The 15,000-nt window shown below is 25.0% G+C and overlaps 2 protein-coding genes across 8 annotated transcripts in view; one reads left to right on the top strand and one right to left on the bottom strand.

The window, feature by feature from the left end:
- Positions 1–7,075: 7,075 nt before the first annotated feature.
- LOC124955359 (transmembrane GTPase Marf) lies at positions 7,076–12,963 on the bottom strand. 5 transcript variants are annotated; one of them, XM_047509673.1, is made up of 14 exons: positions 12,452–12,611; positions 11,971–12,041; positions 10,963–11,240; positions 10,737–10,863; positions 10,275–10,668; positions 10,090–10,197; positions 9,903–9,923; positions 9,412–9,565; positions 9,158–9,296; positions 8,680–8,993; positions 8,291–8,586; positions 7,818–7,985; positions 7,547–7,743; positions 7,076–7,403 (listed from the first exon to the last, which is right to left on the bottom strand). In XM_047509673.1, exons 3-14 carry the CDS (start codon positions 11,138–11,140, stop codon positions 7,199–7,201), a joined length of 2,301 nt encoding a protein of 766 aa, XP_047365629.1. In that variant the 5' UTR covers positions 11,141–11,240; positions 11,971–12,041; positions 12,452–12,611; the 3' UTR covers positions 7,076–7,198. The 5 variants fall into 5 exon arrangements, with proteins under 5 accessions (XP_047365629.1, XP_047365630.1, XP_047365628.1 ...); XM_047509674.1 differs by lacking the exons at positions 11,971–12,041; positions 12,452–12,611 and adding an exon at positions 12,819–12,963; XM_047509672.1 differs by lacking the exon at positions 11,971–12,041.
- The window catches only part of LOC124955360, a 10,719-nt gene continuing 8,555 nt past the window's right edge, over positions 12,837–15,000 (top strand). For 2 of the 3 annotated variants that reach the window (XR_007102851.1, XM_047509678.1), the window contains exons 1-5: positions 12,837–13,110; positions 13,400–13,563; positions 13,696–13,852; positions 13,957–14,523; positions 14,846–15,000. The exon at positions 14,846–15,000 is cut by the window's right edge and continues 136 nt beyond it. Coding sequence is in view for 2 of the 3 variants with exons in the window: in XM_047509678.1 (XP_047365634.1) it covers positions 13,044–13,110; positions 13,400–13,563; positions 13,696–13,852; positions 13,957–14,523; positions 14,846–15,000 (1,110 nt within the window). In the remaining variant the exon portion in view is untranslated. The remainder of the gene's footprint in view (positions 13,111–13,399; positions 13,564–13,695; positions 13,853–13,956; positions 14,524–14,845) is intronic. The other variant, XM_047509677.1, reaches the window with a different exon arrangement.

Genomic DNA, 15,000 nt, shown 5'->3' with positions numbered 1-15,000 from the left:
ATTAATTCGATTAATTTTTTTCGTAAAATTTGATAACCAATGAATTTATTAATAGATTTGTATTTCTTTTTCTTATTTTTCTTTCGTTCCTTTTGTATTACTTACTTACATATTTACTTATTCACTTCCTTATTTATTTATTTATTTTTATTGATACATTTTTTAACGTTGTAATCATTTTTTGAAGCGCGACAATTACAAGGAAATATTATTGATTTTACACGATTTATTAAATTTCAATGTCGTAATATAACTCAATGAAATATATCAATTCAAAGATAAACCATAATTGCTCGTTAAATTCGTATTCGATATTCTCTATGACTTTTGTTGGTCTTAAAGTATTGATCTCCGTTTGAGGAAAAAAAAAAAAAAAAGAAAAAAGATAAAACAAAAAGATCGATGATTTAATCTCACGCGATCTAGTTAAATATTAAATATTAAAAAGAAAAAGAAAAAGAAAAAAAAAAAGAAATATGAAAAAATATTCAAGGTACAGGGAATTAATTTATAATAATACGTATATAAATATTCTTTTCTTTTTTCTTTTTTGTATTCCATTGAAACTGACAAAGCAAGATATTTAGATATATTATATAAAATTTCTATCTGACATTTTTTACCTCGACGAACATTTAAGAATTTTATAGAAAATTATATATATATATATATATATATATATATACACATATATTATAGTTGGACATTAATAATAATAATAATAATAATAATAATAATAATAATAATAATAATAATATATATACACACACGCGTTCGCAAAGACTTAAAGTTACAAATTTTTCAATAACAAATTGGGGACGCTCGGTTTGCAAACGAGCAGCATTATAACACACCGGTCTGTCTCTCTGAGAAACGATTGACTTTCACTGGGCGTTTATTTCATCCAAGCAGTGACGGAGGAGCACGTCTAAATAAGCATCTAATATCTTTTATTTTATGTTGTTTTTTTCTTTTTTTTTTTTTTTTATCGTTTCACGAAGAAACATTAGAAGATGATAAATTTCGAAAAAGATAATGACAAATGTATGTGATAAAATAGAAAAGAAATTAAAAAAGAAAAGAAAAAAAGGAAAACAAAAAGAAAGAAAAGAAGAAAAGAAAAAAAAGAAAGAACTGAACTGATCTTTAAAAGAATAATGATTAATATAAACAATATAAATGATATAAATATAATAATTTACATAAAATCTCTCTCTCTCTCCCTCTCTCTCTCTCTCTCTCTCTCTCTCTCTCTCTCTCTCTCTCTGTCACGAATAAATCTTTTTCTTTCGCAAAGTTGTTACATTCTCTCCACCCCGTCTACACCTTTCGATAAAGGCATCGAGCTCACGTAATCCTTTTTTTCTTTCTTTCTTTCTTTCTTTCTTTTTTTTTGTCCTTTTCATTTTCTATTACGAATATTACACGATCGGCAAATACTTATACGTATTATCGTTGATCAAGCAGAAAATGTATTTTGCAAAATTTGTACGCTCTTCGTGAAAAATCATTAATATTAATTGGCGAAGAAGAAAAATTACTAACAATTGTTAATCAAAAGTGAAATCCCTTTACGTAAAAATCAAACGTAGATTGTTGCGATTGATATAATTAACAAGAACTAGTTTATGAGTGACATCAGCGCGTTAGTGAGAGAAGAGTGTGGATTGAGATCAAAGAGAAGGAAGATAGAGGTGAGGGGAAGGAATTGGTTGGAAGGGGGGGAGCAGGGGGTAAGAGGGTAAGGAAAGGTTGACCAAAAAATAAAAACACACGCAAAACACACGAGCACGCACGTATATATCACTCTTCACTCTAACGTATAAGTAAACAGAAAAATAACATTTTCATATTAGATGATCGAGAATCAATTTAATACTCACTTAAACGTCGATAAATCAATGATAGATCGAAGAGAGATTGTATTGCCGTTCGAGATATTTTTCTTTTTCCGTCGTTTATAAATTCTTTCTCGTATCAGAGAATAAAAGAACGATGATAAGAACGAATACAATTGAAGAAAGTAAATTGTATGTATGACATATATGTGTGTGTGCGTGCATGTGTGTGTGTGTGTGTGTATTTATGTATATGTGTATCTATGTATACACGTGCACATGTGTGTGTGTGTGTGTGTGTTGTGTGTTTATGTATGTATAAATCTCGACACGATATTTTCTATCTCTGAGAGAGAGAGAGAGAGAGAGAGAGAGAGAGAGAGAGAGAGAGAGAGAGAGAAGGAAAGATAAATAGATAGAGAGAAAGAGGGGGGGGAGAGAGAGAGAAAGAAAAGAGAGAGAAAAAATCTAATAAAAAAGGCTAACGTGTTCTCCTCACTACGGTCGCCGATAGACTGACTGCGTGCGAGGTGTACTGCACTATACCGTAGGAATTGTGCCTTCACTTCAACGATGATATCTATTCGAAGACCGTATTGTAAGCTTTAAAATAAGATACACGCCGTACGGAACTAACAACGACGATACAGTGGTATAATTAAATGTATTTTGTAGTTATCTCACATTTCTCATTGTGCAACATTTACGGATGTATGAGTAAGAGAGAGATAGAATGAGAGAGAGAGAGAAAGAGAGAGAGAGAGAGAAAGAGAAGGGCGAGTGTGGTGGGGGAAAGAGGTAGAGTACAGATTAAAAGAAAAAAAAAAAGATACAATTTAAGAAACGTTAATATTCGTAAGATCTAAGATATTTTCAATAAAAAAAAAAAAAAAAAAGTAGAAAAGAAAGATCGATTGAATTGTTGTTCACGAGCGACGGTTTTTTTTTTTTTTTTTTTTTTTTTTTTTCTTTTTTTTCTTTTTTTTTATCTTCGCTTCTTTTTGTTTTCTTATTTTTTTTCTTTCTTTCTTTTGCCTCCCTATGAGATCAGTTTTACGCAAAAAAGCAGAAAGATATTATTTATTATCTCTTTATTCCTTATATAAGATGAATAAATGTTGAACGAAGAAGAAAAAAAAAAAGACGGAAGAACAAAAATGGAAGGTTAAATGTTTTTAAAAAGAAAAGGTTTTTATATTTTCTTTTTTTCTTTTCCCTCTCTAAATTCTTTTTCAATGCAAAAACAGAGAAAAAATTATTTATCCTTTGTTTATAGTTCGTAATCCATCGTCTTTGTAAAGGATAAAAAAAATAATTGTGAATAATTGAAAAGAAGAAGAAAAAAAAAGAAAAAAGGAGAAAAGATTGTAATAACCGATCGATATGAAATTTTTCGTAATCTAAAAAATTCAAATGCGCACCTCGGACATATTTGAAATAGTGATCGTAAAAAAATGTTAAAGAGTTTTGTTTTATCAGCTGTTTTTTTCTTTTCTTTTTTTCTGCACTATTCTTTTTTCTTTACGAAGAAACTCTACAATACGACATTATTATAAATTGTACATTTAAATATATTTGAGAAAAGAAAAAGAATTTATATATCTAATCTAATTAAAAAAAAAAAAAAAACAAAATATCTGATATATAATATTGAATTATCTATATAATTAATATCTAATCTAAATCTCTGAGATATCTAATTTAATTCTATGTAACTAATAAAAATATCTATAGTGTGATGTTTAATATAATAAAGTGAATTTCATTTCAAATGAAAACTGAGAGAGAGAGAGAGAGAGAGAGAGAAAATAAATGATTAAATAATTTTGTAATTTCTAATGCTCGATATTATACTCGGATCATTTATATTTTTTTCATCTAAAAATTATACAGATAATCTCGCATCTATTTCTATATTTTTCTTATTTGCATTCATCCGACGCCATTATGAAGTCTTATAAAAACGAAGTTAGCCAGTTCGAATGAGATAAAAAGGAAAAAAGGAAGGAAGAGCAAAAAGAAAACCAATCGATATTTTTATTACGTCTTGATATCCATTTGAAAAACTTATCTGAGATATGAATGCAAAGTTGCATTATATTGTTTGCAAATACATATGCAATGAGCTTTCAATGTTTCTCGATTAAGAAACAGTGTTTTATACTTTGCATAGTTCTCTTTTATTTTTTTTTTTTTTTTTTAGATAAGATCGCAATCATTAATATTTACGGTCATCAATGAATCTTTATAATTTATGATAGAAATGAAATTTTTTAATTTTGCTTTTTAATTTCTATAAAAGACGATTGACGATAGTGATATGATTTTCCTTTTTTTTTTTTTTTGTTTTTTTTTTAATGCACATGTCTCTCTGTATATCTGTGTTTACGTGTGTATATAACTGTGTGCGCATGTGTGTACGTATATAAAATTGTATTGATTAAAATGAATTTCAAATCGATTCTATTGAAAATAATTGAAATGAGAATTAGATTTAATTCAACGATAACATTTTCTATGAAGTATAATATTAACTTAAGAACTTTCTTTGTTGTCTCATTTCTAAATGGAAAAAAATTTTAATGAATTTTTCTTTTTTTCTTCTAAATGATATTCGTTTTAATATTACGATGTTAAAATGTGGCATAAAGTTTTAATATTATGATATTAAAATGTGACATAACTGGAGCTTATAAATGTTTTCTTTCTTTTCTTTTTGCATGAAAAACAAACACAAAAAGTTGATAGATCTATCTTAATCGTATTTATTGCATAAAAGGAGAGAAGAGAAGAGAAAGAAGAAAAAAGAAAAAAAAAAAAAAAGAAGGCTTTTATTGTTATCAAATACAATAAATATTGATTTTTTCGAAGGAGAGTAGGAAATTATTAATGTTTTAAAATGTTATGAATAGATACGGTAGAATGATAAAACGAGAAATGAATTCATTTAAACATTAAATATTTAGTTTGAAGAGCATAAAAAAAGAAGATAAAAAAAAAAAGAAAGAAAGAAGAATTAATATTCAAATTTCATTTAATTTTTATTATATCTATTGATTAAGAAAAATCGATCTTCGAGTAGCAAGAAAAATCATAATCGAATGATTAATATGAGGAAAAAAAGAAAATTATAAGAATCAGTATTATGTAAACGAAAGATAAAAGAAATAATGATGATCAGATCAGATTAGAATTTTCTAATTTCCAATCAAATTCAATTTTCAGGCAATGTGATTTATATTAAAGAACAACAAATGTTATTGTCGTTGTTATTGTTGTTGTTCTTGTTGTTCTTTGTAGATAATATTTTTTTATCCAAAAGAATTGATTATGAGATTCAATTATGTCATTCAATTCACGTATACGCATCGTTCAATTATGATAATAATAGTCAATTATCTTTTGTAAAGTCACGATAATAAGTCTTTTATTATCTACCGATATGTAATGATTGATTCGGTAATGAAAATTTTCATTTCTTTTTGTTATTTATTTTTATCTTATTTTGTGTTTCGCTATTTTTGGGCTATTATTTTTGGTTTATTGAAATTTTAACGATTCGCAATAGCACGAATAAGTGCGAAAATAAAAGATATAAGAAATTTATTACACGTTAAAATTTCTAAGTCTGGAACGAATGATAATTAGAAAAATAAAAGAAAGAAAAAGATAAAAAAAAAAAAAAAAAAATAACGAGGAAACATAAATACACGTCGATTAACTCATTTGAAATATTGTAAATATAGGAGAGATAAAAAAATCTCTGAATATGTTGTACGTATGTACGTCACTTGCAAAAATTATGTATGGTTTAAAAAATTTATACTTTTTATATTTCCTTCGTTGAATAAAGTTTATGACGAATAAAATATGTATATTATTATATGTTTATTATTATGTTTATTATGTATATATATATATATATATATATATATATATATATATATATATATATATATATATATATATATATATATATTTAAATTACATTGAAAAACGAATTTGATTGAAAATATATTCATATATATAATAACATAGATATTTTATTCATGATAAATAAATAAATAGATTATGTATAATTAATTAACGAGAGTAAAAATTTGTTATAGTAAGATTTACAATTCATATGTAAAATGGTAGATAAAGATAAATAATGATATTATAATTTATTGTAAATTTAAATTATTTATGATACGACATGTAAAAGTTTTAGATAACAATATAATGAATTCTTTTCACGTATCATTATAAGACGTGTATAGAAAATCTATGTATGTAAGAATGATGGTATCGTGACGTTTTACAATTTGATTATTTCCATAATTTATCGCGATAATAGTGAATATTTAATGTATTTGATCAGTCGTTAAAATGATTCATATAAATTTCATTGCCATTTTTTTTGTTTAAATATTCGTTTACATATTGCCTAAGTTTATTTAATATTTATTTTTTTTTTTTTTTGTTATCTTTAAGAAGAATATACGATCAACAATGAAATCTTTATTCGTATTATAAATATGAGTACATTTTCATGAGATAGATGGAGAAATATATATATATATATATATATATATATATATATATATATTTATATATTATATATATGTATATATATATAATTTATCTTCTCTTAAGCGTTATTAATGATGATATAAACCTGTATATATAATAGATCTTTTAAATTAAATCACAATGTATATAGAACATTACATAATGCTTGCACCAATACTCTGTATACCATATATGCATATATATATATATATATATATATATATATATATATATATATATATATATATATATATATGTATATCAATATTGTAAAGATAAAATATTTTTAACATATATTTATATATAAACAGAAAATTCATTCGACTAAAAAGAAATCTTTTAACATGTACACCTATCCATATGTATTATTATTTGTATTTTCCTAAAAAGAAATCTAATATTCTTTCTGCAAAAAAAAAATATCAGTTCAGACTAGAGTTTTTTTTACAGATAAGAAGCGTTTCCATTTGTACGTGGAAAAAAATATTAATAATTGTTTGTTAAAGTTATATCATATAAGGACCTTTGTAGGATTAAATTATTTCTATATGTGTTTCCTTTTGTTTTTTTTTTTTTTCCTTTTTTTTTTTTAACTAAGAAACACACCTTTGAAATCATTTTGAAATTAGAAACCTAAAAATTTATATACACATACAACATACATATATATATATATATGTATGTATATGTTCAAGAACGTGTGATGATACAATGACACAATATTTCTACGTTGTACTCTACTATAAAATGAATTTTCTTCTTCTTCTTCTTCTTTTTTTTTTTTTTTCATTTTCTTCCCTATTATTTTAATTCAGTGATTTTAAATAAGCTGCATCAAACAAATCCAACTCGTTGGCTAAATAATTCGCCTTATTTCGTAAAACTTTAGCATTAGATGCAGCTTCTTCTAGAATTCGGACCATACAGGCAATAGTCTTAAGTTCGGCATCCATCTCAGATGTTGTTTCATCGACTAAATGGCATAAACGTGCAAATGTACTAGAAAGCTCCCTAAATGTAACAAAAAACGAAAGTAATTTATTAATTTACATGTGATATTTGTTCCTCTTAAAACAAACAAACAAACAAACAAAAAACAAAGGGAACATAACAACATATTTAAAAAAAAAATGAAGCTTATATTTATAACTTACTGTTGAACTTGATGGCTACAATTTGCAGATGTAAGATCTACGATCAATCTTAATTTCTTAGTTGCATGTGCAACGTATTGTCGTTTAAATTCAGATTCTTTCGCTTTATTAGTCCATGTTAATCGTTCATAAAGATATAAAGCACCATAAATTGCACCAGTTACTGCTATAAGCCTCCATCCAATAGTCTTCAACATCTATGATAAAAAAAGACAATGATTATTTTTTCAATTGAAGATTAATCTTAGACAATGTTTTTATTGTCACTTACAAAGCCAGCAATAATTAGGCCACCCATAGTGCCTTGAGATGTTATTGATGCTACGGCAATTCTTGTTGCTAATGACCAATCGTCGGAATTTGTCGAAAAATTTGGTGTATTTGATACAAATTTAATAGAATCAATGCTATCTGTTGGCGATGCTATAGATGGTGGTATCTATAAAGATTTTATTATTATAATTTTCATCTCTTTAAAAATATTTTAATTAGTTACATAAGATTTTAATACGTTGACTGTTATCTTGGTCAATTATGATCAGAGATAATTTTCTCAATGAGATCATTAATGGTGTTATTAATGACCAAGGTCAAGTTTAAAGGTTTCTTATTATTTTCTCATTATATATTTAGAATAATGAAAATTCTCTGATGAAATTATGAGAGCATAATGTAAATTCAAGATGGCAATTAATTTGTTAATGTAATAAAATAAACATAATATTATTATTTTATATATCATACCTCTTGTGGATAATTAGCAATGGTTAATTTATGACTTTGTTTCCCAGCAAATCTATTAATAATAGACGTTAAACCCCATGAAAATCGAAATTCTAAATCCTCATGGAAATCCGCACAAAGATTATCGCAATTCAATCTGTACAATATTTCAAATGGTTCACGTCTAGGTAAAATATTTAAAGACATTTGTTTTTTATTATCCGCCAATAAACCTGCCATTCTCTCTGTCATTTCACGCTGTGAATTTTCCATATTCAATGCTAAGGCTGTACTTAAACGTGCCCGTAAATTGGAACCTTTAAATATAATCAATATCTTCTTTAATAGATTATATTCATTTTGTTATTATAAATGTAAATATATATATATAAAATGTAATATTTTATTACCTAAACCATTTTCCACGTGTGTATGTAATTCACGTTTATATACGTTCAATACCAATGGCTCTGTATGAAATGGTACACTAAATTCATCAACGAGAACGGCTAATCGACGAATTTCTTCATTTAAAGCTTTGGCAACTCTTTGTTCAACGTCTTCTACCATATGATGAATTTTATCTTTCATTTCTTGAGTTAATAATATTAATTGTTGTTCTGTGAAATTTAATCTGTCATGAACTTCCTTTTTAACATTTAATTGTTCACCTCGCATTGCTTGTGTTCTCTCCAATATTTCATCCAAAGTTTGACGAATTTCTCTAAAAAAAAAAAAAAAAAAAAAAAAAAAAAAAAAAAAAATTAAACAGAAAAATAAAAAAAAAAAAAAAAAAAAAAAGTTAAGAAAAACGCAATATTATCATATACTTTTATTATGTCACATAAATTTTAATAGAAATTAAAAGTAAATTTCAATTGAACTTACGTGGCTATATGTTTACCACGTTGAGAATGTTGTTCGAACTTTGTTTTAACGGCAGATTTAGAAATACACTCTTCAAATTTTCTTTCAAAATCTTGAAATTCAAAATAACGATTCTGAAAGCCTTCCGCTAATGCACCATCTGTAAAAAATTGTAATAAAAAAAAGAAAAAAAAGAAAAAAAAAAAAAAAAAGAAGCAAATAATCCATAAAAACATTATACAACATATCTATATAAATATAATTCTATTTCATACTATGAGCAGGTTGACCACGTTGTTCTTGCATACGAGCTTGAAGAGTTTCTTTGGCAGAAATAAAAAATACACGTTCTTCTGCATCTTTTGGTGAATAAACCTTTAATTCTTTTGACAAAAAGTCCACAGCACGTTCTTGATGCTGAGCTCTGACCTACGCAAATGATATATACAGGTTAATAGCTGAAAAATTCCATTTAAAGTTTATATATTATTATTATTTTATTATATATATATATAATATATATATATATATATATATATATATATATATATATATATAAAATTATCAAAAATAGAAATAAATGGATAGCAAAATTCTTTTTTTGCAATTGGTATTTATTCTTATATACTAAATGTTATTTGTACTACAACGAATAATCATCAAATCATGATCGATGACAATACTGTGTGAGATACTGCAAGAAATTATTAAAAACATACATATCATCATTTTGTTCAATACAAATCCATATGACAAACCAACTTACCTCTTTCTGTTCTTTGACCAGCTAAGGGATAAATTGGTAATATTACTTAAATCAAAATCTGACTATACAATATATTCAAACTGTTAATTAATACACTAATTACTACTACTACTACTGAATTATTAAATAAACTATAAATAATATAGATTCTCTTCGTTGGATATTAATATAATTTAATAATAAATACCTGATCAAAGAATTCTGGTTCAGAAGCAGATGCGTCCCAACGATTGTTCAAAATAAATATATTTGGTTTTGATAACTTAGTAGATACTTTATGAAAAAAATTTTTCTCCTATAAGAATAAATTTTATTTGTTATTAATATTTTTTTTTAATATAATAGAGAATAAATATTAATATTAATACTTACAGTGACCATCAAAGTAGACTCAGCATTAGCAACCAAAACAAATACATCTGCATCTAAACAATGTTTATCAATCCATTCATCTAAATTAGGTGTAACATCAACTCCAGGACTATCAACAAAGACTACGTCATCTCTTAATAAAAGACATTTCTCTTTTGGCCAAAATATTCTAACTAAATGACTTTCACATAATTTCTCTTTGCAAAGAGCATGACCCAATTGTCCAACAGATTGAACTGGTTGTTTTTCTGTAGATCCTTCAGTAATAAGATAAGCTTCTCCGCTATCTGATCCTTCTACTTGTAAAAAGCAATTTGTTGTGTGCCCTATTCCACTTGGTAATATTTTATCTCTTAACATAGCATTTATAACTGTACTTTTCCCATTACTCGTTCTACAATTTGTATTTACTTTATTATATTATTTTTATTATATAATATTATGTATATTCAATATAAATACCTTCCAAAAAATGCAACTTTCATGTGATCTCTTTTAAGGACATCTCGTATTGCATGAACTTTGTCTACATAATTTTGGACTCTTGATACTTCCTCCAAAGTAATGATCTTACGATCATTTTGCAATGCTACAAATATAATGACATTTGTAATTAGTATATATATATATATATATATATATATATATATAAATTACAGCATATATATTTTAAATATAAATTACTAACATTTCATAAATGCCACTGTATCCTGAACATAGTCATCTATTTCAATAAATATGTCATTTATTTTCTTCTTTGCTTTAACAAAAATCTGTAGAGGAGAATGATCAGTTCTAATATCTGTAGATCGGAGTTGACTCTCTCCACCAATTAAAGATATTGTACGATTGATATAAGCAGCCATTTATGTCTTATATACTTTATGCAATACAGCAAAGTAATAAAAAATATTGTGCAATATTATCGGGAAGATTGCAGACACAGTGCACTGCATGCAGGAACAACTGAAATCATAAAAGAAGCAATAAGTAAACATTTTCTACTAATCTTAATAACATATAAGGAGAATAATATTTGCAATGTGATAGCAACAATTATTCTTAAAATATAACATGTATATAATGGTGAAGATTGATTAATATTTAAATATATTTATATTTTTCTAATGTTGATATTTAATCATTAACAGTTAAAAGATTCTATCATAGGGATTATCATACTTATGTATATATGAATCTGCAGCAATGCATTTTAACTGTTAAGGATTAAATAATACATATAACATATAACATATATACATATATTAGGTTGGAAACTATGAAACGGGCGTATTTGTTTAATTTTTTATTTTCATTCAATGCCTGTTTCATAGTTTCCAACCTAATACATATAGGCAACTTTCTTTTTTTTTTTTTTTTTTTAATATAAAAAATACAATAATTGATATAAATAGAATAACTTAATATATGATTCTACAAAAGCATAGGCATATAACTCACTATTTTCTAACAAAATAAAATATTAAAATACAAAGCAAAATATCAATTAATTAAGCAACTTAATACAATTTTGTGGAATCTACACAAACACACACACACACACACACACATATATATATATATATATAAATATATATATATATATTATGAAGTTGTATCAATAAACTTGAATTCTAAAAAGGAACGTATGTACAAAGATGATGAAATATAATCATCATTGATATAATATAAAAACCTTTTTATTTTTGGTCATTGGAGTATCCCACGTAGTAATAATCGTTCGTTATAATAAAATCTCCGAATACACTAAAACATTGTCGATTTTTTTTTTCTTTTCTTTTCTTTTAATTAAAATAATATTTATACATATATAACAATCACGTGCATATATATATATATATATATATATATATATATATATATATATGAGATTCGTTAAAATTATTAAAAACAAATAAAAAGAAAAGAGAAAAAAAGTAAACTAAGAATTGTTAAATAAATATAATATTTGATGTTGGCTCGCATGATATGTTGTGATAGTTATTTATAATCAAATGTGCGCAATTGATGCGATAAACATGTGTTGGTATATCGAAAGAAAAAAAAACCTAACCTAACCTAATACATCGACATATATGTTATATATATATACAATATATATATATATATTATCTATGTATATTAATTCTGAAGGAAAAATTAATACGTATGCTTACCAATTATTATTATATTATTAAATTCGTACGACGAATTATAATATGTATAAAATAATTTTCAATATTTCATACATCTCGTAATTAATAAAACTCTTATGTATCAACGTACAAACTGAAGGAAGTTCCGTGTCCGAATCTAAAATTTTCGGACTAAATGTGTAAGGACATGCAATTTGGACCAATGTACCAATCAGAGTCTTCGTATATAGAAGCAGTTTATTAAGCTAGTTTAGAATATCTCATACACACATATATGTATATATATATATATATACATTTTTTTTCTTCGCATTGAAGCTTCTAAAAAAGTTTCTTACACATACATATTTTGAAGAATATTTTAAGTGCTTGTTAATATAATACGTACGTCTATGAAACAGCATTGCTGGTGTGACTCTTCTATTCCAGCTAAAAGCTAAACACTCAATGCAATTGGCAGTTTCTTATAAGAGTGAACCAATCCGTAAGAAACGTCATTATAAATGGCCACCATATAACGTTAAACGTATAAAGTGATCGTTCTATCAGTGTTACGACGACTACGGTCTAAGGGCGATAAAAATAAATTTTATATAAATGTGACAGCTTAGTGATGTGCGGAATGCTAGCTTCAAATTTTTGCTGCATTCTTGTTTGGACTATTTATTGTTTTTTACAAGGTAATCATTATGAGTAACAAAGACAATGTCATTTAATGGATTCTTATATTAATGTAAATAGTAATAATGATTTTTAATTTGTCATTGACACGAGATATCATGATCATTTATGCGTTCTCATTTTCTTTTAAATTTCTTTTCTTTTTCATTTTTTATTCCATTATCTATTTTCACATATATCGTAATAATATTTTTTTTTTTTTTTATTTTTTTTTATTTAATACAATATAAAATATGAAAAATATTTTTAATTTTCCTTTTCTTTTTTTCAATTTCTTCGACGTTACAGTTCATTCTAAGGAATTCCATATTATTTTGTCAAACAATGGACCCGTTGTGTCTGGTGGTACAATTACAATCAGAGCAGATTTGTATAATCCGGATGGTTACCGACCATCAGGCACTTTCAGATATACATGGACCGATGATGCTCTCATACCTCATAAAAGTGTAGTGAGTATTTATTATATATATATATATATATACATACATATATATATATATATATATATATATATATATATATATGTATGTATGTATAGATACGTACATTGCAAATTAAAAAAAAAAAAATTTTTTTTTTAGACAGGGTTAATAAAAAATACAACAGTATATTGGAATTTGACCTATCCTCAAGATAAATATTCTGTAGGAACTTATAAAGTTGAAGTATTAGTTCAAAAATATTTATTGTTTTATTGGCAAAATTTAACCAGTGGTCGTACGAGTTTCGATGTAACTCGTAAGTATTATAATATTTAAAAGATTAATTTATATTTTAAATTATTGATATATAATCAATGTATAATCATATTAATTTATATGTAATATTTTAATATTTTATAGCACTTCTTAATGGTAATATAACAATATCACAATCAAATAAAACATTGAATGATAAATTTGTTTCAACTGCATATGAAACACAATTTGGTATTGATATACGTAAAGGAGATTATGATTTTATAACAGAAAAAGCAACATCTATATCAATTTATTGGTTCATTGATTGCCGATATTATGGACAAACTAATGATTTAAATTTTTCTTATAATTTTACAAATTCTAATAAATCCTCTGCTATATCAGCATTGGTAATTGCATCGTATGAACCTATAGAATCGTCCACTACAACTACAGTTGCTACTGTATTACCATCGAACACTACTTCAAATATTTCTTTAATAAATACCAATGGAAGTACTGTCTTATCAACCACTACTATATCGCCTACAACTGTATTACATATAAATACAACGATAGCAACATCGATGACAATTATGCCTGCGTTTAATTCAACCATAATAAATACTGGAAATATTTCATTTCCATATATTTGCCAAAATACAACTGCTATAGCTCCAGATCCAAATAAAACATATGGTTATTTCACAAAAGAAATTTTTGTTCGAGGTAAGTAATCTATGTAATAATTTTATTGTATAGTAATAATAATAATAATAATAATAATTATTATTATTATTATAAATATTATAATATTATAATAAATAATATTATGTAATAATTTTATCTAATAATAAATAATATCTATGTAATAATTTTATTGTACAGTAATAATAATAATAATTATTATTATTATTATAAATATTATAATATTATAATAAATAATATTATAATAAATAATTATAATAAATAAATATTATTATAAATATAATAATTATAATAATATTTATTATAATAATAATAATTATTATGTACCGGGATTATTTTATAGCACCTATAACAAATATCACAATCAAGGGTACGGATTGGATTCAGCCTTGGGACATGTTATCTCTTAATGCAACTTGTAATGGTTCAGGACCATTTTATAAATGTTTGGAATTTCATCAAGGCAAATATAATGTAACTGGTAATGAAACATGCGAA

Source organism: Vespa velutina, chromosome 18, assembly GCF_912470025.1.
Source record: "Vespa velutina chromosome 18, iVesVel2.1, whole genome shotgun sequence".
NCBI classification, from domain to species: domain Eukaryota; kingdom Metazoa; phylum Arthropoda; class Insecta; order Hymenoptera; family Vespidae; genus Vespa; species Vespa velutina.
This window is presented reverse-complemented; position numbering and strand designations above follow the sequence as displayed.